Source organism: Parambassis ranga, chromosome 12 (assembly GCF_900634625.1).
Source record: "Parambassis ranga chromosome 12, fParRan2.1, whole genome shotgun sequence".
Lineage (NCBI taxonomy): Eukaryota > Metazoa > Chordata > Actinopteri > Ambassidae > Parambassis > Parambassis ranga.
In genome coordinates this window covers 9,550,689-9,575,408 of record NC_041032.1, presented here as the reverse complement: position 1 = coordinate 9,575,408, position 24,720 = coordinate 9,550,689, and the positions used below count along the sequence as shown (strand labels likewise).

The window sequence follows — 24,720 nt, the reverse complement described above, 5'->3', positions numbered from 1 at the left end:
CTATCCAGGAAGCCATCCTAATCACCTCAGACTGTTATTATGTCCTACCCAGGATGAAGAGGAGGCCGGCAGTTTCAATTTGACAGTGATAATAATGACATCATCACTGCTGTGTATTTACTTCGGAGGAAGAGGAAAAAGAATCTGTATGCTCCACAACTACTGGACTGAGTGTGTATTTAAAAGCAGGAGAGGCTCTTCTAAAAATGGTCTCCTTCCACATTAGGACACAAACTTCCATCCATCATGAAAAACAGGTGGAGCATTTGCACCATGTTTGTGCAGTGAATCTTTTTCCACTTAAACCAAACAGCACTAGTGCAGCTAGAGGTAGATTTGTGGGCGGATAGTGCCGAGTGGTGAAAAAGGGGTTTGATTTGTTCGGAGCAAATCCTTTAGTCTAGTGTGTGTAGAGTGTTTGTCTGCCCAATGCTGCATGCAGTGTTTATATGCACCTTCCCATCCCTCCCCTTGTTCCTTGTTATGCTGCACATGGGTGACATATAGGACTGAACTGGTGCGGGCTACTCTGCTCCACAGCTGCATCTGCTTGTGAGCCCACAGGGGAACGGTACACGTTTGTGTGGTTGTGTGTGTGTGTGTATGCACCAGTGCTGCCAGAAAATATGGGGGAGAGCACAGGGATTGCAGGGCTCTGCTCTTACCTAAGCCATTCACAGGCTCAGCATCACACAGTTGATTCAGCACCTTGCTAATAGCGCACACATTAACTGCAGCACAGATCACAGGGGGAGTGTAGTAATGAGAGAGAGCCCGCCACTCTCTCTCTCTCTCTCTCTGTGTGAGTCTGTTAAAGGCAACGACGTCTATGTTGAGCAAATGTGTGCATGGTGCGTCTAGTGTGTGTTTGTGAGAAAAAGAAATAGAGGCAGAGAGAGTGAGAGAGGAGAGAGAGAGGAGAGACAAGGAGAGGGAGGGAGAGAAAGAGCGGACGTGTGTTAGTGAGGGCTGCGAGGAAGGATGGATGCTCATGTTTGAACTGCCTCAAATGCTCAAAGGGAGAGTCAAGGCAAAAATTCAGCAGAGAAACAGACGTCTCACTGGGGGGACGCATCTTGTTCATCATTTGTGAGGAAGCAGAAAAGCTTTGGCAATGCCTGCTGAAGTGAAGGAGGTAAGTGTGTGGTGGAATGGCTCTATTTGCTGTGTACCCTCCCTCTTTTTTTTGCCCATCAGTTTTTTTTCTTCCTGCAGAGAACTGTAGCAATCCACAGCTTTGCATTCTGCCTCTGTCATGATGAATGAAGGAGGCATCAGTCGCTTCACCTCCTTGCCTCTCACTGCTGGTCTCCTTGTGTGCATGGGGACATGACGCTAACATCTTCATCAAGTATGTGTGTGAGCATGAGCGTGCATGGGGCTGTGTATGTGCAGAAAATGCATAGACTCAAATAAGGGGGATCATGTTTGATTGCATTACGAGGAGAGGCTGTTCCTCAGGGAGGGGGGTAATGCTGCACACACACAGACACACACACACACTCTGGTAAGTGCATTGGCATGATCTATCAGTGAGACATTAAATTTGACCATGCAGCATTTAACTATTTGAGGATCAGAGGAAACTTTAAGAATGAACACCCCTCATCTCTGGGCTGTCATTTTAAAGCATTTAAAAGAGCAGCCTACTTACACTACGTGAATTATTGTAAAATTCGAAATGATGTTTCTGCAGTCTGCAGTGCCTTGCAGTGGAATTCTGCTAATTTGAACCAACAAATATGAGGATCACTGATTCAACAGATAGAGGAGGGCAAGATGAGTTGTGACAAAGTTGTGACTAACATCCTCTGACATCAGTGGGCTGATGTCATGTTTTATTATCTTATGGAAATGTTACTGTTTCAATCCTGCAGCTGGATGAAGACAAGCTGCCACTTCCAGATAATACACACTCAAGTTTGATCACTACAAAATGGCTTTGCCACGCTGATGTAATTGCAATCAAGAGTGCCTATTTTATGGATAGATTTGTGACAAGACTGAATCATGGCTCCTGCCTTTTGTGCCTTTTTGTGCCCTTGAGCTGGCCACCAAAAAAAAATCTGAACTCACTCAGCATTAGATCAGACTCTGTGTCTCCCAAAATAATACCCTAACTGCAGCTGGCCTCAATACTGAGAGTTGATGGGAACAAGATGCTAATCGTGTCATTCTGTCCCCTGCACCACCGCACCTAACATCTATATACCTTTTTTTTTTTTTTTAAGTCAGATTGAGAATCATCATCTTGACCTATTTGGCTCTGCGTGCACGCTCAGTTAGTGATGGTGCAGTGAGTTATTTAAATGAGCTTTGACTCACAGTGGCCCGGCCTTCCCTGGAGCTTGAATCAGACGGGAACAGCACACAGGGCCCTGTCCAGCCTATTATCGTCCTCCAAATCCTTAATCAAGCTGTCTGTAGAGGACAGTAGTACCCCCGTCTGTCTTCTGGCCAAGCATTCATTTAGTGCTGCCTAACAATATCCAATCAACCTCCCAACCACCCCCCCCACCCCAGTGGTGTTCAAGCCAGGATCATCTCCTCGCTGCCAATTTCTCCTGAGTGACCCTTTCATCTCCTCTTCCCTCTGACACATATTGTACAAGGATATGAGGGGGGGGATCTTGTATTTGAAAATCAAGCTCTCTCCCTCTCTCTCTCCCCACATTCAGTCAGCTGTTCACTGCAGCCTGATTTAATGCGGTGGAGTTTAGTTCTCGACACTTGTTCGGTTTAATGCCGCAGCCTCAGAGAGAATAGAGCTGAGGGAGATTTAACAGTTTATTTGGTTTTTATCTCAGTATGTCATCCAGCATATTGTATCAGTGATACATTTCAGAAGAGATTATATGCTTTTGTACCACATGTGCACAATGAAAATTGATTTAGATTGCAGTTAAGAAAATTACATATCTCATAAAAGATGCAGTGGACTGTGGACTGGTTTCTTTGAGCATGAGTGCATTTCGATTTGTTGTTGTTGCATCATTGTTTGTTGCATGTGTTAGGGAATTTGATCTGATCAGTTATTTATTGAGGTGAGGGTCTAATGTTTATAGGCAATCCTGAAATGTAACAATAAGTTTGTGCGAAAGTCAGCATAAAATCAGTTTACATTCAGAAACTGCCTCCAGCTCTTTCTCAGACTAAGACACTGAATAATTAATCCACTCTGCTTAATGAAATCCTTTTTGTTAAAAGGGAGGAAGTTTAGGTTCTGCTCGGAATAAACAAGATGAAATATCCACATGTTAGCAGCAGTTTATTGAAACTCTGTGGAGCTGCTGGTGCAGTTTGTCAGTTTTTTCTTCATAACACAATGTGGATTGACAATGTTCCCAGTACGGAAGAAAAAAAAAGTGATAAAATGTATTCAGTCCAACACAGATACTGATAGCAGAACAAATATTTCATGTCTCTACCGGTGGAGTTGACCTACTAAACTGCACCTTAGATAAACACTGCAGATGTATGCTTCTAAAAACACGGCTGCTTTTTTTACATCCCCCTAGTGTCTGCAGTCACTGAAGAAGTCATTTCATCTTTCAGAGAAGAAAACCTCAGATATGACATTATTTATTTGTTTCTGTCACTCTGCTGTTCTTTGTTAAACCTGTGATGTTGTTGCTCAGCTCATTTTAAAAAGAAGTAACTTTGCCCCGACGGCTTCATTAAATACAAAATGGTCAGTAATAGTTCAGTTTGAATGGCCTGAAATGTCAGGAATATCCTATTATAGCTGAAATAAATGAAAGCACACTCCATGCAGTGTGCAATAACAACAAAACCAATACTATATATATCAGAATTTCTTTTAGTTGACTTGTAGTAACCCTGCTACTGTGCATATGACACTACATAAATTTTATACTCATGTATTATGGGATCCCCTCAGCCTTTATTGTATCATTTTCGTCTTGTTTTTACTGCACATGAGAATGAATTGCTTATTAATCTGATGTATAAATAAATGATTATATTACCTTTCAGCCTGAATTCAACAGTTCATATTTCAAATGCATCACCAGTTGAGCTCTCAGCATCTACATTAAGTGCAGCTCCCTTATCATGTGCAGACAGGCTTAATGGGATGCTAACACTAGGCTGTCTATCCCTGTTTGTGTACATTATGGATACAATAACACACACGAGGCTGAAGTGATACTGATCAGTGACAGCGTCTCTTCTGTTTGTGGTTTATAGGAGCAGAGCTCAGAGGGGCCTCCTCCGCTGTCTTTGACCCAGGAGGCTAAAGAGATGACTCTGGATAACCCAGCCGCCAATGACGAACTGGACACGCCTACTTCCATCGCATCTGTGGTGACCTCCACCAACGAAAGCTCCACGGAGACTGACACTCCACAGCAGACTGACACTGAGGTTCATGACTTAACGGTGACTTTATGGTTACTAAAATTGGAGTTACACTTAGTGGTCTTTGGTGTAACTATACAATAAGTGAACTGGAATTAGTTTCTGTTTCAGTTATAGGTATAGATTTATATACTTTTGTGCTGAAGAAACAAAGAACAAAAAAAAATCACAGTTTTTAGCTGTCCAATGAGAGACTTGAAATCAAAATCCATTCACAACACCAGACAATTAAATTTCCTGCAATTTACTCTCCTTCTGAACAGTGGCTGGACCTCAAGTTGTTTCATCACAGTCCAATCTAAACTCATTTTCAACTAAGGGGAATTCATTATTCTTTGGCAGGAACCAAGAATTCATTATTTACTGAAGGCTTACAAAGCCAGGCATGTGCTGAAACGATGATGATTGATCATCGCTATAAGAAATTGAATGGGCTGCACACTTTAAACAAAATGATAAACACACACTGCAGCTAACATGTTTGGTCTGTTCCTATAGTAAATTAGGACCAAACACTTCCTGTTCTGACTGTAAATGCAACAATTTAGTGGCATTTAAAGGAAGAGAAGAGACAAATGGGTTTTTACAGACTCATGATTTCAGACGTTTTTCAGAGATAATAGTTTGGGTGACTCATTCCTTGCAGGACTCCAAGGCTGTGGAACAGGAGGGTGAACGGGTTACAACTAAGACCCAAGAATCCTCAGAGACGCAGCAGGATAATGTCCAGACACCAGATGCACCTGATCTTACATCGACTCCAGTGGTTCAAGATGATACACCTACTGAACAACCTTTGACTGAAGTGAACGCTGAACCCTCTGAGTCTGTCACCACGACGACCAACAGCACCACTACAGCACCCTCACAACCTCCGCCGCTGGGGGAACATCAGCCAGTGAACCCAGACAGCCAGAGGAGAGTGTACAATCTCCCTGATGCCTACAGAAGCATCAGTGGGGACTTGTGTGCAGGATATGGAAGCCTGTCCCGTGTTAGCCTCCACGGCTACTGGCCCACCAAAAACTTCCAGCCCGGAGCTCACTACACCTTACCCTTCCTAAGAGACAGCTACGCCCCCCCAGCACTCAGCAGCCAGACAGAGGAGGATGGCCTCAGTGAGCGAGGGGAAAATCCTTTGGATATGAAGACTGACCACCCGGCCGCCAGTTACCCAACACTTGGGGGAATCCATCAGTTTAGGCCAATTACTACCATGGAGCTCCTCAGGGAGCCCTCCAGAACCAGGTATGGGGAAGCATTTTCAGCTTTATTGATCACACAGAGGAGGCTGTGAAAATGGGCTTGTGGTGCTTAGATGTAAGGTCACACACAGATCAGTTCCTATGTGGACATTTTAAATGATTGGTCAGGGTCACCGATATCAATATGGCCTTACATAATAAATTCACCTAAAGCAAAAGTACTCAGGAAAAAAGGAAAAGCCAATTGAATACTGACATTTGAGGTAAGGTTAAGTTTGCTGTTTAAAAGTTTCCTTCATGTGATGAAGGAATGAAGTGTGTTTTCAGACAAGTATTTTTCCTGCCACACTAACAATGTATAAATACAGCAATCTGTGTAATTATCCTCTGAGACAATCTGCTGTGATAATAATATATATTAAACTGTCCATTTCCATGTAAGTTAGCCTGGATAATATACAGACAGACGGACAGACAGCAGTTCAGAGAGAAGCTGGTATCAATCAGGAATGGCAGCGTGCTGCAAAGTTGATAAATAAAGAGGTTTCACCTGTTATTGCCTGCCAGAAGCTTTCCGTTAGCCTATATAGTAGAGTGACAGAGCTGTTTGCAAAGGATACAGTGAAGCTCAGTCTATTAGACTCAGAAACTCCTCTGAACATGTTTCTGTCAACATAGTGAATATTTAAGGAATAGTTTGACATTTTTTGGAGAATATTCCCTTTGTTGTTGAGAATTCAAAGAGATAGTATATCTTTACATATCAACAACAGAACAGAATGATTGGCTAATGTTGTTTCCCTGGATGTAGATAGAAAAAGACAAAAATTCTCTTCAAGTTGTTGCCTTACAAGAAGTGAAAATTTCTTCAGGCACAGACCAAGAAATAGTTGAGAAAATAAACCCTGTAAAACTACCACATGTCAGCTTAGGACCTTGTTTGTTTACAGATGTAAAGACTCTGACAGTAGGTTTATATCCAACATGCAGATTATGGTGTTTGTCTACTTTCCAAATCTTAAATTTAAGATTGGGTGATGAATGCTATTTCTGTCCTGGTGTCCTGTTTTGCATGACCATCTGTCTCCTCAGAAGTGGCTATGACGACGCCTTCATGGCCCAGCTGGAAGGAAACCTGAACCCTTTCTTTCAGGCCATGTGCCGAGCGCAGACCCTGCAGTTACCCCACAAACGAAGCAGCATGGTCAGCCTGGACAGCATCCGAAGAGACCCGCGCTGGAGAGACCCCAACCTACATGAGGTGATCTCCATGCTCTCCCACCCAATGGACCCAGTCAAGTCCAATGCCGCCGCTTACTTGCAGCACCTGTGTTATGAGAATGACCGCATTAAGCAGGAGGTCCGCCAGTTGAATGGGGTGCCCATCTTGGTGGAATTATTGGACCATCCGAAAGCTGAAGTCCACCGCAAGGCTTGTGGGGCTTTGCGCAACATTTCCTATGGAAAAGACCACAATAACAAAATGGCCATCAAGAACTGTGATGGCATCCAAGCTTTAGTCAGACTACTGAGAAAGTCCAGCAGCATGGAGGTCAAAGAGTTAGCCACGGGTAAAGATGAATTCTTTAATCTCAGAGGGACAATCATAACATAAGTTATTCCTCTATTCTTAATTATATTCTGTCCCTGCAGGCACTCTGTGGAACCTTTCATCACATGAGCCACTAAAGATGATGGTCATCAACCACGGACTTCAAACGCTGACTGATGAAATCATCATCCCACACTCAGGCTGGAGGAGAGACTCGACCGACCCGTCCAAACTGCAGAGTGCTGAGTGGACCACTGTCTTCAAGAACACCTCTGGATGTCTGAGGTAACACTGGATGCTGTATCAATAGCAAATATAACAGTATCAATATCAGCTTGAGTTTGTGCAGCTTTGCTAAACGAAATGTTTGTTTCTGCAGGAATGTGAGCTCAGATGGGGCAGAGGCTCGACAGAGACTGAGGGACTGTCAGGGGCTGGTGGACGCACTCCTTCATGCCCTTCAATCAGCTGTGCTCAACAAGGACACTGACAACAAGGTCCCTAGAGTCCCCACACTAAAATCATCAAATCAATCATTTTGGTGTATATTGGAGCCATTAGTTTTGCCCATGGCTTATTTCAAAATTGTGATAGCATCCAGGTGTGATCGACATATTCTGTTCTTCCTGTAGTCGGTGGAGAACTGCGTCTGCATCCTCCGAAACCTGTCCTACCACGTTCACAAAGAAATACCAGGAGCTGAGCGCTTTCAGGAGCCCCATACTAACCATCTGATGAGATCAGTGGGGCATCAGAAGAAGAAGACTGAGGCTGACTGTTTTGCAGGGAAAAGACCCAAAGGTTGGTAGACACATATTACAATACTTTATTGTCTAATGGATTGAGGGTGCTGGCATTCATTACTTTGACACCACCCACCAAAACACCACAACACCCGTGGTATTAGTCAGGCAGTTTTAATGTCTGATCTGTTGTAATTATTCCATAGTCGCTTTTCAAATGTTTTCCTTTGCTGTTGGTAGACCTGAATTCAGGTTTCACATTTCTATCCCTCTTTTTTATGCCACTGAGACTCTGAATATTTTATATCCTTACACACAGTAGAGCTGATGATAGATTTTTACACTGCTGGAAGAATGCCAACTTCCAAAATTGAAAAGAGCTTGCTTAATGTTACTTTACTCAAAATGTGTGCTTTTTACAACAGGTTTTACATCTGTGAGACTTACAGGGTTTATAGCTTTCAGCAATGCTAAAATTGACTTCTCGGTTTGTCCACGTCTTGCCACAAGGAGGAGCTTTGTGTTTCTCTGCTGCTGTGTCCTTCTGCAGCTAATCTCTGACATTGATCTTTCTTCTTTTCCTTTCACACCATGTTCAACAGAGGAGTGGTTCAATCAAGGTCAGCCTGCTTGTTATACTGGAGTGTTTTTGCAGCAGTAATATTATATTGTTGTCTGTGCATTGCTGAATTAAACCTGTGTTTGTGTGCATGTGTGTGTCTGTGATGTACAGGTTGGAAAAATGGATTTATGGACAGAAAATACAGTACATTGGATTTACCAAAACGTACAGAGCTAATGAAAGGTATATCTTTACACAAATACTGACTGCAGAGCAAAATAAGGAGGAGGCCTTTCACATGAACACTAATAGCTGTCACATTATCAGTGCTGTCTGTGTTATTTGCTGTATAAGCATGATGTCGGCATGGCCTGAAAGACAATTCATTTAAATGCAAAGCCACGCATCAGCACCTGCACCCCTCGCAGAGAGCTTTATTACTAAAATAAAACGACCAATCAGTGGAAAGGCTGTGAAGACTTTACCTGGCAGCAGTTTTGGCATCATAAAACAGTTTTTGGCATTTGCTTAAAATACACAAGTACTGTTTTGTGCATTAGTTATGTTTCTAGCCATGAATGCAGTCTGTACAAATAAATCTCTCACAATACCGTAGTCCTGAATACTGTACACTGCATGTGGATATGGCTGCCATTAGACCAGAGATCAGAGCTTAGCTTATGCCTCCCACGCTGCAGCCAGTGAATGCAAATCAGACTGACAGGCATGGTACTGTTCAGGGTCAGCTTTATAATACTTGTCAGCCATTCAGCAGTCTCTACTGGCTTTGTACAAAAAAATCTCTGCAGGAGTCTGCAGGAGTTGTAATTTTCCTCCAATCACATTAATCCACAGATTAAGCCATTGAGCTACAGTATATAGAAAAAACTAGAACACATTAGCATTTGTTTACGTAATAGGTTAAGGTGGTAACATTTCTCTGTCTTTCTGTTTAAAGGGTTGGAGTTATTGTACCAGCCAGAGGTGGTGAGGCTTTACCTGTCTCTCCTCACCTGCAGCCACAACCACAACACCCTGGAGGCAGCTGCAGGAGCGCTGCAGAACCTCTCAGCGGGACACTGGGCTGTGAGTAGTATTTGGGGAGCACACAATGATTTAGTTATCAAGTGACACTTGCTCAGATGTTGCACATAATGCAGGTTTGACTGCTGAGAATGAGTGCTTGCATGCAATGAGAGTGTGTCTTCACACACTGGAGCAGGATCCAGGGTGTGTTTCTTCACAACATCATCACTCTCTGCTGTTCAGCTTAAGGAGTGACTTAAAATAGTAAAGAAGTAACAAAAATGAATTGGAGGGCTTGACTTACCCTCCGTGTTAGTCTGTAGAGTGCAGGGTCAAAGAAGACAGCCTCCTCAGGGCCCTGAGTGTGTGCACAAAGCTTTTTTTTCTTCCCCTTGGCTGGTTTTGTGTATGAGGCGACATCATTAATCAGCTTAATTTAAATGGACTCTCTGGACTGACCTTGTCATCAGTGTATGTGATCAAAAATAAAGCGTGCAGTCATGTATGTGCCCCTATAGGTCTTTCAATATACTTTACCAAACAAATAGTGTACCAGTGTCACCTAAGATCAAGACTGTTTCATTAAAGGAGCTCTAAAAGATTTTGCTTTTCAGTTTGTAAAGGTTATCTTCAGACTTTGTTCCCTCCTGTAGTGGTCCAGCTACATTCGTGCGACAGTGAGAAAAGAAAAAGGTCTGCCCATTCTGGTGGAGCTGCTGCGCTCAGATGTGGACAAAGTTGTGCGAGCCGTGGCTATTGCTCTTCGAAACCTGGCCATGGACAGAAGGAATAAAGACTTAATAGGTACAAGTTCTTATATTGCACCCGTTGTGCACATGGATCCACACTTTCACACCAACCTTACTGTCTGCGTGTGTGTCATCACAGGGAGCTATGCTCTGAGGGACCTGGTTGGTAATCTGCCATGTGGGCAGCAGCACCCAGCGAAGAACCTTGAGGGAGACACAGTGGTGTCTATTCTGAACACAATCCATGAGATCATCACAGATAACCCTGAGAATGCCCGGGCGCTCATACAGGGGCACGCTGTGCAGAAACTGGTAGCTATCAATAAATCAAGGTGAATTTCAAAGACGGTTCATTTTATACATGTGCACAGTTCAAACCAAAAACAAACAACTTCTCACTTATCAATAAACAATACAAACTTAAAGGGTGTTTTAAAACATAAATTAATATTTCACAGGTGAGGATGTCATGGTATCGGTGCTGTTTGCTGCAGGTTATTAATTCGTGTTTATGCTGCTGACACAGCCTCAGTGCATTATGTCATGATATCATGAGCATCCCAGGGCTCTCAGAAATGGATTTTAATCACTGGGACAATGTTGTCCCAGAGCTGTCCTCTGCTGTTTACAACAATGTGCAATGATTTGTTGTCAGCCAATCAGCACGGGAGACCAAGGCAGCTTCCCATGTGCTGCAGACAATATGGGCCTACAAGGACCTGAGAAACACACTGATAAAGGCAGGCTGGAACAAGACACACTTTAAGGTATTTGCTATCTATAATGCCGTTTTGATAAACTATGTCTATACAAAAGCCTTTTGTATAGACATGAAAAATTCAAACACACTGTCCTGGTCGAGTAGGATTTAGTAGTAGTTTGATTTGAACCCAGATAATGATGTGGACATTAAACTGTAAGATACTGCAGGGTGCACAATGGATGACTAACTTTAAGCCAAGCCATTTCACTCAAAATCAAAGCAATGAGCTCTTATAATAATATCAGGCACATTTGTCATCTAGTAACATGATGTTGTTTTTGTTTTTTAAAGCCTGCAACCACTGGAGTGAGTAAAAAATCCAAGAGTGGAAAGCAAGGCACTGATGACATCACCCTGCCTCTTATGGACAAAAACCAAGGTCAGAAAATCACTGCACGCTTTCCTTCAGCAAAAATGTTGTTCAACTATCATCTAAATGAGAAAAGTGTCCTCTAGCTCAGCGAACAAAAAAAAAAGAAAGCTCTTAAACACATGAAGGTTCTTGTCCTGTCAGGACAAAGAAGTGGGCATTTTCAGTCCCAGACCATATTCTTCTGAAACATCGCCTTAAACCAGTGATGTGCTGCCAAGGTTATCATTGCACAGGCTTGGCTTATTAGCCCGAACAGTCTCTCCCAGAGGCAGGGCAGGCTCATGCATCACCAGTCACATTTCATTTGGACGGTATTTCCAAAGGGCACCCACTTTCCCATGTCTAGAGCGACCTCTGGCTTCCTATGAAAACACAGAGCTTATGCTAAGGCTTCTGTATGAAATATGAAGACTCACTTCATGGTGACTATTATTAATTTATAATCATTAGTAAAACAAGTGAGCATTAAAATTAGTCAAACTCCTTTTTATACATAAAATATCATCATGTCTGAGGATGTAAATGTCCTTAGACTTCCACAGAAATATAAAAGTAGTGTTGGTGGATATACTCCGTGCTACAAAGTACAGCTGTTAGCAATGATGCAACATTATGATCATAATTTTATCTGAATATGTTCTCCTATGATCTTTGAGTGTTTGCAACACTTCCCTTTCCACATTGTTTGCTGCTAATGTGATCATAATGTTTGTTTGCAGATGTATATTCCAGCATAGAGCCAAATGATAGAGTTGGAGAGGGGAAGGGGCCTGTTGTGGAAAGAGATGCTCTCCAGGTAATCAGACTTTTTCTTATTTTTTAACACACTGACTACCTCCTTATTTTCTGTACAACTAAAAGACTTGGAATTTGGTATTATAACTGTATATCATAATTTATAAATGTATTACCTGCATGTCATATGTTGAACTAGAAGATATGAAGGTTGTTACAGAATAATTAGAAGGATTTCTTTCTTATGCTAATGGACTAAGAGTGGCTGTTTGCACATTTCTCTGAGCAGGCGATCAGTGAAAGGAAACACTTCATCAGAGCCGGCAGGCCTGCAGTGGGCCTCATGGATAACAAACCTCCGCCACTGGACTCCTGGGTGTGAACATTAACCACACAGTCAGTCAGGCCAGTTAAATCCAGTAGAGACACTTCTCCATTGGTTAAAATATGGATCATTCTTGTACAAACAACCCAACACATCCAGTTAAAAAGAATTTCCTTTGTTTACAGGAAATAACGTGCCAAACATTTAACTTGTATTTATTATGGACGACGACATATTTTACAAAATTATCATTTTAAATGATAGACTTATAACAGATAACGTACAACATATAGCCCAAATATGCAAACTGTGGTGACTCCAAAGAATGTATGACATGTAAAATTAGACTCCACCGTATACGTTTATCGAGGCCTAAAATGACATGTGGATCTGTTGTTCATGGGCTTGTGATAGATCTAAAATAACTTTTTAACTATTTTTTATCAAGTGTGTGCAACATTTAGGATTACAGCTATCATCAGAATAACTACTCACATTATTTAGAATTCGGTTTATTCTTGATAAATCAGTAGACACACTAGCAAGTCTCTATTTACTGTATTCCATTTGTTTCATGATAGGAAAAATGGGATTGTAAATGTGTATCAAAGGACTGTTAATATTCTAAATGAAGGCATTTATATTGTAATGTTTATTGTAATACCCATGTTATTAATTATTTATGTGTATTAGCTAATACCAGTAAGTGATCCTACATTAAATACAACTCTGCTTTGCAGTGGTTCCCTTTTGCATTGCCATGTTGAATGAAAACAAAAATAAACAATGCCGTAATTTCTCATTTACTTCTTGTAGACTCTGTGTGTATTACAGAAAGTGCACCTGTTATTAAAGAGGACATTAAAGAGCTCCCATGGGCCAGCTAAATGAGCAATCTCTTATGTGTTCAGGGGAAGCTCACATTAATAGATTTATGACATTAGGTCAGCTGGGTGGAGGCTGTGGGCAGTTTCTCTGTGTCTTAATGAAAGGACAGACAGGGTCTACAGCAGCCTCTAGTGGATATTGTGAGGCATAATTCCACGATAATGTTATTGATTTTCTGTATTAGAAATATGGTTAATCATGTTTATAAAAGTGCACTTTGGGATGCACCTTTTAACGTCAGTGAGGTGCCGTGCATCCATAAACCAAGTGCCATATTCATCAAAAGTCCATACAAGGTGAGTTTTGTCAGGGATACACATAGAACAAGATAACATCACTCAACTTTATATATATATATATATATATATATATATATATATATATATATATATATATGCATAACTTCCTGCTGCATTGAGAGGGAGGAGGGTAGAGCAGGGCCATAGTGACATCTCCAAACATGTCAGCACAACACATTGGACAGCACAGCCCTGCCCTCAGAACCAAACCACAAGATCAACAAGGGCAAAGCTGTTTTTCCTTTGCCCCCAACGGCAACCTGTCGTCCTTTAATGAAGGGACTTCCTCCCGAGCTGCAGATACCTTCTCCGAGGTCTCAACATCATCTGATGCTCAAATCTTTGGATTTAAACCTTTCCTCCGTTCAACAATGACTGCTTCAATTTTGTCCAGCCTTAGGTTAGTGCACTCTCTAAATGTCCTGCTTCTGGTGTGGACTTGTTTGAGCTCAAGCAGTCCCATCAAGTCTGCTGAGAAGCACCACAGGCCAACAGCTGGGAGGAATGCGGCTGACAACCAGCTCTTCGATGCACAAAGCTTTCTGAGCCAGTTTCTGTCCACGCTGAACTTGACAAAGCTGAGGCCCCACACCAGGCCCCTTGCTGTCCATAAGGAGCCACCAGAGTACATGCTGGAACTGTATGAACGATTCGCCAACGACCGCACAGCTGTGCCTTCAGCCAACATTGTGCGCAGTTTTAAGAATGAAGGTACAAACATTTTTTAACACTATGCAAATTTCAACATTTTACTTCTTCTCCCTTAGATAATGTTGGATATTTGAAAAAATAACATAAAAACATTTTGACCTCTTGGATTTATAGAAGACAAAGAAGAGTTATTTTGTAAAGAAATTACAAAAATAATAGTAGTAGTAGGTAGTAGTAAGTCAAATATATTATATTGTATTTTCACCACAGACACCTTTTTGTTTTAATTTCAGATTCCTCCCCATACAGTGTAAGAGCCAGGGGTGTAAGGATACACCCACTGCTGTTCAATATCTCCATACCCCACCATGAGCACCTAAGAATAGCAGAGCTTCGCCTTTTCACTCTGGTCTGGAAGGCCCAAAGACCGTACTCTGGCTTCGACTGCAAGGTGACGATCTACAAAATCCATGATAGTGTCATTTGGACGACAGAGATGGGGAAAGAAGGCAGAGGGAGGGATAAAGAGGAGGTGGTGGAGACAAGGGATTTAGAGGAACTGGTGACAAAGCACATGTATGCCAAAGATAACAGCTGGGTGTCGTTTGACCTGACTCATGTAGTTTCAATCTGGAGGAAGTCAGGGTGTGCAACTCACAGGCTGGAGGTCCATATTGCAAGTGTGGGGTCAAAGGAGGAGGAGGAGGAGGAGGAGGAGGAAGGGTTCACAGTGGAAGGTGTGGTTGAAATTGATATTGACAGGAGCTTGGATGGGAAAAACAATGCAGTGATGATCTTGTTCTCAGACGATCAGAGCAGAGACCACAAACAGGACAAACAAGAGCTCAACCTGATGATAAAACATGAGAATGACCTTCCTGAAAACATGGTCAGGGGCCAACAACCTCTCTGGGGACATGTTAATCCCAACAACAGACATACTTACCAGGACGAGCAGGACCAACAGTCCCTCATGCAGTTGCAATCCAACCTTATCTATGACACACCTCCTCGAGTTCGTCGCAATGTTAAGAGCGAGTCATGCAAGAGGACACCTCTCTTTGTGAATTTTAAAGACATCGGCTGGGATACGTGGATCATACAGCCTCTGGGCTATGAAGCTTACGAGTGCAACGGCGTGTGCAAACCACCTTTGACCTCTGAGGTCTCACCCACCAAACACGCCATGGTGCAGACAATCCTGAGCTTTAAGAGTCCTGAGAGAACATCACCTGCTTGCTGTGTTCCCACTAAGCTGGAGCCCATCTCACTCCTTTTTCACGATAACGGAGTGGTCACCTTCGAACATAAGTACGAGGGAATGGTGGTGGCAGAGTGTGGGTGCAGATAGTCCTGAAAGTCTCTCATGAGCTTTTTTTCCCACAGTGTCTGAGATCTCATACGTGGTGTGTGTAAAAAACACAAGTCTGGACTTAGTTGTAAATTAGGGAAGGGCACATGATGTACATTTGTGATTGTATAAAGGCAGTGATTAATATATGAATGTTAAATTTGCACCTTTAAAAGCAACGCTTGCAAGATTTTAGCCCCTTTTGTATATTCATAAATAGAAGTAGCATTCATTTAGCACAGTAATGGAAAAAAAGGTCTGATTGCAAATATCTGCTTTAATATTAACCCGTTGCGTTATTTGGAAATAGGTGTGTGAGATCTTTAACGGGGCTCTAACTATTGTGACTAATAGCAATATTATATAATATCCTGATACAACATTTCACATTCAAGGGACAGCAGATGTACTGTAACTTACTGAGCTGTGGTGAAGTCTGCAGGGAAATGGTGTTGGTGAACAGTTGGTGGCATTGTTGCCTTTTGCAGGTAGCCAACTGCTGATAGGTATTTTCTATGGAGTCAATTCTCTAAAGAAGCATTAAAAACTGCCACATCAGCAGATCGAGCATGAAGAAAATTAATTTGTTTGGTTGCAAGTTATTATTTAAACATGATATCAATATATTTCGTATCACAATTTTGATATGACAATCTGTAGGCCTGTATTGTGATATATACACTACCGTTCAAAAGTTTAGGGTCACTTGGAAAGTTTTTTTTCAATGAAGATAATGTTAAAATAATCAGACATACAGTCTAGACATTGTTAATGTGGTAAATGACTATTCTAGTTAGAAAAGGCTGATTTTAAATGGAATATATAAAAAGGTATACAGAGGCCCTTTTCAGCAACTATCACTCCTGTGTTCTAATGGAACACTGTGTTAGCTAATCGTGTTAAAAAGGCTAATTGATGATTAGAAATGGTGTTAGCACAGCTGAACTGTTATGCTGATCAAAGAAGCTATTGAACTGGCCTGGTGGTTACCCCAAACTTTAAAACAGTAGTGTAAGTAGCCCACAAAGGATGTGACATGAGTAACAGTTCTGATGTGCAGAATCAAAGGTCTGAGGTTTGTAACTTAACCCCACTTAAAAAAAAGCCTGGATTTTATTATAGCCATATTATAGGACATGCACCTTATTGCTTACTGAATAAGGGTCTACATGCTGCGAATGTGTAAATGCTATCATTTGTCTCTGTAACCCTGTGGCACCTTGGAGCCATGGACGTGATTTAAAGACTGTGACATTTTTTTTTCCTCCATTTGCTTGGCAAACGTGCAGAAAATGTATTTTTCAATGGCTTTTGAGCAGGAGGGGATTTTCACGGTCTCTTGGAGCTCTTCAGGGCTTCTTATGTGAACTAACATTGCTGTCAACTGCTGTGAAATCTTTATTACGAGCCGTTCATATTCCGCTTTTTTGAGTCCCACAGCAACGTGAATGTTAATATGGTGTAAAAATAAAATATATAAAAACAAATGTAGAATCTGTTTAACCCCTTGTTTTCATTGTAAAGTAGTCACAGCTCTCCCCATCTAACGACCCTAACCCCATCCCTCTGGCGTCACATGCCTGGCGGGCCTCTCTCTGCCTGCTCCCATGCCACGGTGATAAAGAGGTGTCAGAGCCTGGAGTCTTGTAGTCCATCACTCAGGATGAGACGCCACTCCAAGTGGCAGCAGTTGTGTAAAGGTGGTGTCAGATTCTTGCTCTCCAGCGCCAACATGTTCTATTGACAGTCCTGCCATCAGGTTGCTCGGCGGCCTCCGAACTCTCCCACTTCCCTTTTTTTTGACACCAGCTTGCTTACGTCCTTATCGAGTGCACGGCAACGGTACAAATGGAAAAAAAACATGTCACATCATCACCTAGCTTCTGCTGTTAACAGTCGGAAGTAGATAACAATAATGGAATACCACCGTGGAACTTTCTAACTTAATAGATCCTACTCAGCGGACAGATTTACACAGGCCATGTCAAGTGTGCACGGCAGAGATATCCACAGGTATTAAGCAAACTGATTACCCATCATGGAACCAAGCAACAATCACAGAGGGCTAAGATTGAGGCCAATGCGGAAGTGCAGTTCTGTTGTTCGCCTAATAAGCCTGGCAGTAACTGACCTCTGTTCAAAAATGCTGCTCCCAGCGGCCATTATGGTGTCATTTACTTAGTGGTGGAAAGTAACTAAGTATCGTTACTGTACTAAAATAATAGTGCATACTTTATACTTTTACTCCATTACATTTTGCAGCTATTATCTGTACTTTCTACTCCACTACATTTCTACAGTGTTTGTAGTTACTTGTTACATGTTGTGAACACAGTGCTGGACTGATGTGAGGTCAGACTCTGCATGGAGCTGGTGTCACGCTGCCAGCTGTGTTTCTATAATGAACCTCAATCATGATGCCGGTGCTCTGGCTCAGTTAGCTAACTAGTTAGCTGCTGTCTGCTAACACAAATCCATCCATTAATGTCTGATTAACATTAACATTAATCATAACATAAAGGAATACACAGTAAAAATGGTGACTGCCTGTTTTTTTATTAGCCTCTGTAGCCTGCCTCATGACACACAGACCTGTCCATAGCTGCTTCTGTACTGAAAATGTAAATTAACTACACACTGTCAATTTTAATTTTAAGATGATTTCTTTGATTATTTTAACCTGTTCAGATATTCTTTGCAATGGAAATCAATAATATATATTCAGTGTGTGAGTACTTTTACTTTTAATACTTTAAGTACATTTAAAAGTAAGTACTTAAGACTTTTACTTAAGTAGGATTGTGGATGTAGCACTTCTACTTTTACTTATAGGCTATATTTTGCTGGGTATTTGTACTTTTACTTAAGTACCAAGCTTCAGTACTTCCTCCACCACTGCATTTACTACATATTATTTAGTATATTATTGTTTTTCTGATCAGTGTTCTGGTGGTCAGTCTGAATATTATTTGATGAATATGAAGATATTCAGCAACAAACACTGGTAAATAAAGGGACCTGCTATGTTTGAAAGCATTTAAATCTGACGTTGATGTGTGCACTGAAATGAACATAATGAATAAAAACATTCTGATCACCAAATCAGTTTTACAGTAAAAACCCTTGATTGTTTGTCACGGACCATTTTAATTATTGAAATGGAAGAAACTGGCCATTCATTTTCAGCACTGATGCTGCAGAACACATTCTATCTGGCACACATATCCCAGAATGCACCGTAAGACTAACACTAAAAAAAGAAATTTAGTTGTTATTCACTGTAAGATGCTCCAAAACGGTGTTACATAGGCATGCTGTGTGTTTTGCTTCTCTTTTAAATCAGCAAACAGCACCGCAGCGCCACGCCTGTCACATTTTACGTGTGCATGCGCAGTTGGAACGTGGTGGGTGGAGAAGGATTTTTTGTTTATTTTTGTGGCCAGCTAGTCCATTAATGCGTTTGTAGTTAGCCTACGTTATTATTATTTCTTTTAAAAAAAGTGCAACAAATCGAACAGACAGACAAGAGCGACTGCAGCAACATTTAACTATAAAATATCGGGTGTTTCGGGTATATTGTAAAGCAAGGTTAGCTAGTGAGCTAGCTTGAAGTTGATGAATGCCTGTTTAGCGTGCAGGCAAGCTAGCTAAATAACATTAATACAAGCTAGGTAACGGCAGACAGCGTATCGGCATTTGGTGAATTAAAGCCACTCACAAATTTCATTCTTCTGCTGGGACTATCGCTACTGCGCAGAGAAACCACTGTAAGTACACAATTCAATCTGTGTTTGATCGAGATGAAAGATTGGCGAACGCTTTCCATGCTAGCCAATGCTAACTGCTGCTAATGTAATTTACGGTAAACTCTGATGGTTAGCACGAACAGAGGCAGAATTATCTGGTCAGTGCTCGCTACCCGTAGGCGCTGTACAGTTTTGCCTCTGCCAAACAAATGTCAGAATTGTTTAGTTATAAGTAATAGCAGTAGACTAGATAAAGTCAGATTGGGTTGCAAAGTACAAAGGCATAGCTCAGTAGCTGTGGCACATCTCCTGCCTGGGCTAACGTTAGCAATAAAAATGTTATTCATTTGATCTTAATCTCAGTCTAAATCTTCCTTCTGCAGATTATACAATTGTATATAAATATAATAAAATAATATTGGTGCATTTTAACCAGTTTTGCTGCATGCATGATATGAGTTTTGATGCATTGGCTGTCAATTTTAAGTGTGCAATAAATTCAATACAAAAGCCCAAACAGTATTTTATTGAATTACACAGATTGTGTGTTGACTGTACATTTTTCATTGACATTTTTTACTTCTCCTGTTTTAGGTCGCTAAACGTGGTCTGCACTGGATCCACAGTAATTTCATCTTGTCAATTCTATTGGCAAAGCAATAGAGAATACAAACAGAAAGCCCACCCAAGGTTGAAACCTAAGGAGCAAGATGTCAATCACGAACACTCCCACAAGCAATGATGCCTGCCTGAGCATCGTGCATAGCCTCATGTGCCACCGACAGGGAGGAGAGAGTGAAAGCTTTGCTAAGCGAGCCATTGAGAGTCTTGTCAAGAAGCTGAAGGAGAAGAAAGATGAGCTGGATTCCCTTATCACAGCCATCACTACAAATGGAGCTCATCCTAGCAAGTGTGTAACCATCCAGAGAACTTTGGATGGACGCCTGCAGGTATACATGCAGACCCACAGCACCAAGATGGTTTAAGCAGTTGCTCCCAGTAATTGTAATCTCATTGCATTCTTATGTCTGCGCTTTAGGTTGCGGGGCGTAAAGGCTTTCCCCATGTTGTGTATGCTAGACTGTGGCGATGGCCGGATCTACACAAGAATGAGTTAAAACATGTCAAATATTGCCAGTATGCCTTTGACCTGAAATGTGACAGTGTTTGTGTCAACCCATACCATTACGAGAGGGTCGTCTCTCCAGGAATTGGTAAATAAAATGAATAAATTAATTTTTCACATTATCATACATGTTTAAAAAAAAATTGACATCTCTTCTCACGATTGTGTTTGCAGACCTATCAGGACTGACCCTTTCAAGTTCAGGTAAGTTAAAATCTCCTCTTTGCTCATTGAACATTTTCTGGTTGTTTCTCGCTCTTAACCACCAATGTAATTTTCTTCTAGCTCCACTGTTGGTAAAGGACGAGTTTGAATATGATAACCAGCAATCCCACTCCAGCTCAGAGAGCCACCTGCAAACCATACAACATCCACCTTCAAGGCCGGGTCCACCGGAGACATTCAGCAGCCCTGCTTTACTCCCCCCATCAGAAGGCAGCAGTTCAGCTTCCACTTCTGCTTTCTCTACCATCAGTGCTGGACCCTCAAGTGAGCAGATTTACACTGTCAGCACCTTGAAAATAAACTAGTCAGTTACTAAAAGAGACTGTGTACAAGTCGCTTTTGGTTATTTAGGATAACTATTTTAACAAAGGGTCACCTATTTAGGTGAGGTTACAATTAATGCATTAAAGGGTTTTTTAACTATGGTGTCTTATATTTACAGATCCTACCCCAAACTGGAGCAGAAACAGCAGCTTCACCCCTGCGGTGCCACAACACCAGAATGGGCATCTACAGCATCATCCACCCATGCCTCATACAGGGCATTATTGTGAGTACAAAACCAGGCCTGATTTTTTTTTTATGGTTATGGCCACAATGGGATGAATAAAGTCTATTCTATTCTATTCTATTCTATTCTATTCTATTCTATTCTATTCTTTAATAGATCTGAATTAATATGACTTTTTTTTACAGGGCCGGTTACTAATGAAATTGCATTCCAGCCACCCATATCCAATCACCCTGGTGAGTATGAAGCCAGTCCACATATTTACCTTTAGAATACTACTCATTTGACCTCTGGTGGCTTGTTCGTTGTTCCAGCTCCAGAATACTGGTGCTCCATTGCGTACTTTGAGATGGACGTCCAGGTTGGAGAGACATTTAAGGTACCATCAACCTGTCCGATCGTCACCGTGGATGGCTATGTGGATCCATCAGGAGGGGATCGTTTTTGCTTGGGACAACTGAGCAACGTTCACAGGACAGAAAACATAGAGAGAGCAAGGTGCTTTGAGATGTAGATTTACTTACAAACTTACATTAACTCTCACAGTTCTGGGTGTCTTTACTCATTCTTTTTTGTCCTATTGTACCCTCAGGCTCCACATTGGCAAAGGTGTGCAGCTGGAGTGTAAAGGTGAAGGTGATGTCTGGGTGCGCTGTTTGAGTGATCATGCAGTCTTTGTACAGAGCTATTATCTGGACAGAGAGGCAGGACGGGCCCCCGGTGATGCAGTTCACAAGATCTATCCCAGTGCTTACATCAAGGTGAGGTTGCAGCACCAAAACCAGAAACATTGTGTGGAGACATTATCAGATGCTTTTACATTTTTGTCTATATATGGGTAAAAAAGGTTTGCCTAGAGTAGAGTGAGAGTTTGACTTCCCCCTTTTTATTTAAGAGGGTTGACTATATGTACATGTTTCAACTCTGAGCTTGTGATGAACCTTTTGAAGATTTGTCTTGTCCCCGCCAGGTGTTTGACTTGCGCCAGTGCCACAGACAGATGCAGCAGCAGGCGGCGACAGCTCAGGCAGCAGCTGCAGCGCAAGCAGCAGCGGTGGCTGGGAACATTCCGGGGCCTGGCTCTGTGGGAGGCATCGCTCCTGCCATCAGTAAGTGCTCTTACTGCTGCACTTAGCCTCCAACAAGTGTATTATTATGATTGCTTCTCATCACCCTCTGTGGGGGGGTTTGAGCCCAGACTAATGTTTCTTATGGCACTGGGTTTCACAGCACTGTGACCAAAAATATTATGAAACAGCATGAACATGAAGCAAGCAGTGTCCGGGCTCATACCCCTTTAAAAATAGTTATTTTTACAAACAATCTGGTAGAATTTGTAAACAGGAGATGTTAGATATATATGATATTAGAGACAGAAAGTTTTGAAAGTTATGGTGAGTCTATTCTCTGCAACATAGTTAAAAATACAGTAAAGGGTGTGGTTGAGTGGGACTTTGTGTCTACTTGGTATAGGCATAGTTTTACAGCAAGAGAAACTTAGCTGAGATGCCTGTGCTTTGGTCTGGCCTGTTGCGCCACATCGATCTAAAAGTTGCTACTTGTTCCCCTGCAGGTTTGTCTGCTGCTGCAGGCATTGGGGTCGACGACCTGCGAAGGCTGTGCATCCTGCGAATGAGCTTCGTGAAGGGCTGGGGGCCGGACTACCCACGGCAGAGCATCAAGGAAACGCCCTGCTGGATCGAGATCCATTTACACAGAGCTCTACAACTCCTGGATGAAGTTCTGCACACCATGCCCATAGCTGACCCGCAACCTCTTGACTGAGTTAAAGGACATAAACTGTACATAAAAACAAAATAAAACAAAAAAACCCAACAGACTCTACTTTTAACAGACCACTCCACATGTATGCCTGGATTGCCAGAGGAGGACTGCAACCACAGGGACACTGAGTAGGTTGTAGGAGTAGGAACAAGGACAGAAAAGCTGACGGTATACTCCACATACAGTCCCTTTAGATCCAGAGCTGCAGGCAGTGGCCAGTATACTGAACAAGACATCAGGCCTGTAGATTCTGTGACTTCAAAACAGCTAGAGGAACATGTGAGTCACTGAGATGAGGCGTACCCTGGAAACATGCAGCCAAGATAATGCACATGACAAAGGAAGCCTGACATTGAAAACATGAACAGGCTGCTGTGCTTCTCAAAACCTCAATCCTGACCTAAATAGTACACTGCTATGGTTCCTGGTGACAAAATTGCTCTTCTAAATGCAATCTTAACAGGTAAACAATTTGGCACCTTGATGTCTTAACAGTTGTATTTACCTAAATGTGATTTCAGAGTATACTGCCACTCCACTCCAGTCCTCCCTTCTTGGCTTCTCCTTGGCTGATGCAGCTTCATGTAAGTGAAGTTATTTCCCCCCTCACAGATCAGGACATTTATGTAAAAATCATGTTATGCATTTCTCATGTTCTTGTAAAATGTAATCTTATTTTTTTTCAATGCTGACAGTACTTGTTTGTTTTTTGATTTGTATTGTTTTTAATGAGACAAAGAACATTGGAAAAGCCCATTTTAGCTGAACTCTGAAAACTGATCTACTGCCAGTCCAGGCGGTTAAGACATTGAGAAGTGGTGTTTTGTATTGAAATTTTTCAAGTCTTAAATTTCATTAAAAAATATTCCCTCCCCAAAAAATAAGTTTAACACACCTGCATTAATATGACCTATTTTAAATTAGATGCCCATATAGAGTCCATGTCCATTAGCACTTGAATAATTTGTATTTTCTTTTATTTCATAGTCTCATTTGTGGTTACTTGTATCTATGTAATCTCTTTGCATAGCTGAAAGGTGTTTTTTTTTGCTAATGACCTTGTTGCGATCAGAAAAACGTGGTTCAGTGTGCCGTCTGCTCCAGTTCTGTCTTTGGTATGGAACAGGTTGTACTCAGCCGAATCTTTGATACTCTGGAGACTCTCAGATGGCTCGCCACCACCTCCCCCATTGTAATTTGTCGATAACTTGGATAACTTTATTCTACAACAACAGCTGTAAGGAATGAACTGTGAGAGGAAGTGTAAGCCATAATGATGCCAAATATATCAAAAGTGGAAAGGTTATCAGACTGCAGTCACTTCAGTATTGTGTTGCTTGTTAAAGCTCAGTTTTAAATCTCTGATTTTGAGTTTTTTCCTCAATTCAGTTTTGGTATTTTGGAGCTTTGTTTACCTACAGCTGTATTTTATACAATTTGCTACCTTTACAGTGATGAACCATTGTAGTCATAATCAAAAGTTAAAAAAAAAACGATGCTGTAAAATGTTCAGGAAATGCAAGTTGCTCATCTTAATCTTACCGATTATGTCATACAATCTGAATACATATGGAGTTTGAATGATATTGGTGTTCATATGTATGAATATGGTTAAATAAAATTTAATGGGCTAACAATAATAAGTGGGTTGTTTAGTGCGTGAGAAAGGACGCTGGTTTTGAACAAGAAAACGTTTATTACTGCAAAGACAAGTCACAAATTTTA

General features: G+C 41.6%; 3 protein-coding genes across 3 annotated transcripts; all 3 read left to right on the top strand.

The window, feature by feature from the left end:
• Positions 1-1,018: 1,018 nt before the first annotated feature.
• On the top strand, positions 1,019-12,639 carry LOC114443615 (armadillo repeat protein deleted in velo-cardio-facial syndrome homolog). The gene is made up of 16 exons (XM_028417820.1): positions 1,019-1,135; positions 4,210-4,386; positions 5,027-5,628; positions 6,678-7,156; positions 7,239-7,422; positions 7,517-7,634; positions 7,770-7,938; positions 8,483-8,500; positions 8,614-8,685; positions 9,401-9,528; positions 10,122-10,272; positions 10,357-10,549; positions 10,873-10,984; positions 11,272-11,359; positions 12,073-12,149; positions 12,378-12,639. Exons 1-16 carry the CDS (start codon positions 1,115-1,117, stop codon positions 12,468-12,470), a joined length of 2,682 nt encoding a protein of 893 aa, XP_028273621.1. The 5' UTR covers positions 1,019-1,114; the 3' UTR covers positions 12,471-12,639.
• A 1,332-nt stretch (positions 12,640-13,971) lies between these two features.
• Positions 13,972-15,602, top strand: LOC114443960 (bone morphogenetic protein 10-like). Its single transcript, XM_028418352.1, has 2 exons — positions 13,972-14,311; positions 14,545-15,602. Exons 1-2 carry the CDS (start codon positions 13,972-13,974, stop codon positions 15,600-15,602), a joined length of 1,398 nt encoding a protein of 465 aa, XP_028274153.1.
• Positions 15,603-19,001: 3,399 nt separating this feature from the next.
• smad4a (SMAD family member 4a) lies at positions 19,002-24,635 on the top strand. The gene is made up of 11 exons (XM_028417402.1): positions 19,002-19,369; positions 19,943-20,298; positions 20,388-20,562; positions 20,649-20,678; positions 20,760-20,963; positions 21,142-21,249; positions 21,396-21,446; positions 21,525-21,708; positions 21,803-21,971; positions 22,181-22,319; positions 22,784-24,635. Exons 2-11 carry the CDS (start codon positions 20,059-20,061, stop codon positions 22,993-22,995), a joined length of 1,512 nt encoding a protein of 503 aa, XP_028273203.1. The 5' UTR covers positions 19,002-19,369; positions 19,943-20,058; the 3' UTR covers positions 22,996-24,635.
• The last annotated feature ends 85 nt before the right edge of the window (positions 24,636-24,720 follow it).

Excerpts from the sequence above, each read along its gene's own strand:
- LOC114443615 (XM_028417820.1), top strand. The coding sequence starts at position 1,115 with ATGCCTGCTGAAGTGAAGGAG. Across the intron at positions 5,629-6,677 it reads AGGGAGCCCTCCAGAACCAG|AAGTGGCTATGACGACGCCT; the intron begins GTATGGGGAAGC and ends CTGTCTCCTCAG. Across the intron at positions 7,635-7,769 it reads ACAAGGACACTGACAACAAG|TCGGTGGAGAACTGCGTCTG; the intron begins GTCCCTAGAGTC and ends TTCTTCCTGTAG.
- LOC114443960 (XM_028418352.1), top strand. The coding sequence starts at position 13,972 with ATGACTGCTTCAATTTTGTCCAGCCTTAGGTTAGTGCACTCTCTAAAT. Across the intron at positions 14,312-14,544 it reads GCGCAGTTTTAAGAATGAAG|ATTCCTCCCCATACAGTGTA; the intron begins GTACAAACATTT and ends TTTTAATTTCAG.
- smad4a (XM_028417402.1), top strand. The coding sequence starts at position 20,059 with ATGTCAATCACGAACACTCCCACAAGCAATGATGCCTGCCTGAGCATC. Across the intron at positions 21,250-21,395 it reads GCCTCATACAGGGCATTATT|GGCCGGTTACTAATGAAATT; the intron begins GTGAGTACAAAA and ends TTTTTTTTACAG. Across the intron at positions 21,972-22,180 it reads ATCCCAGTGCTTACATCAAG|GTGTTTGACTTGCGCCAGTG; the intron begins GTGAGGTTGCAG and ends TGTCCCCGCCAG.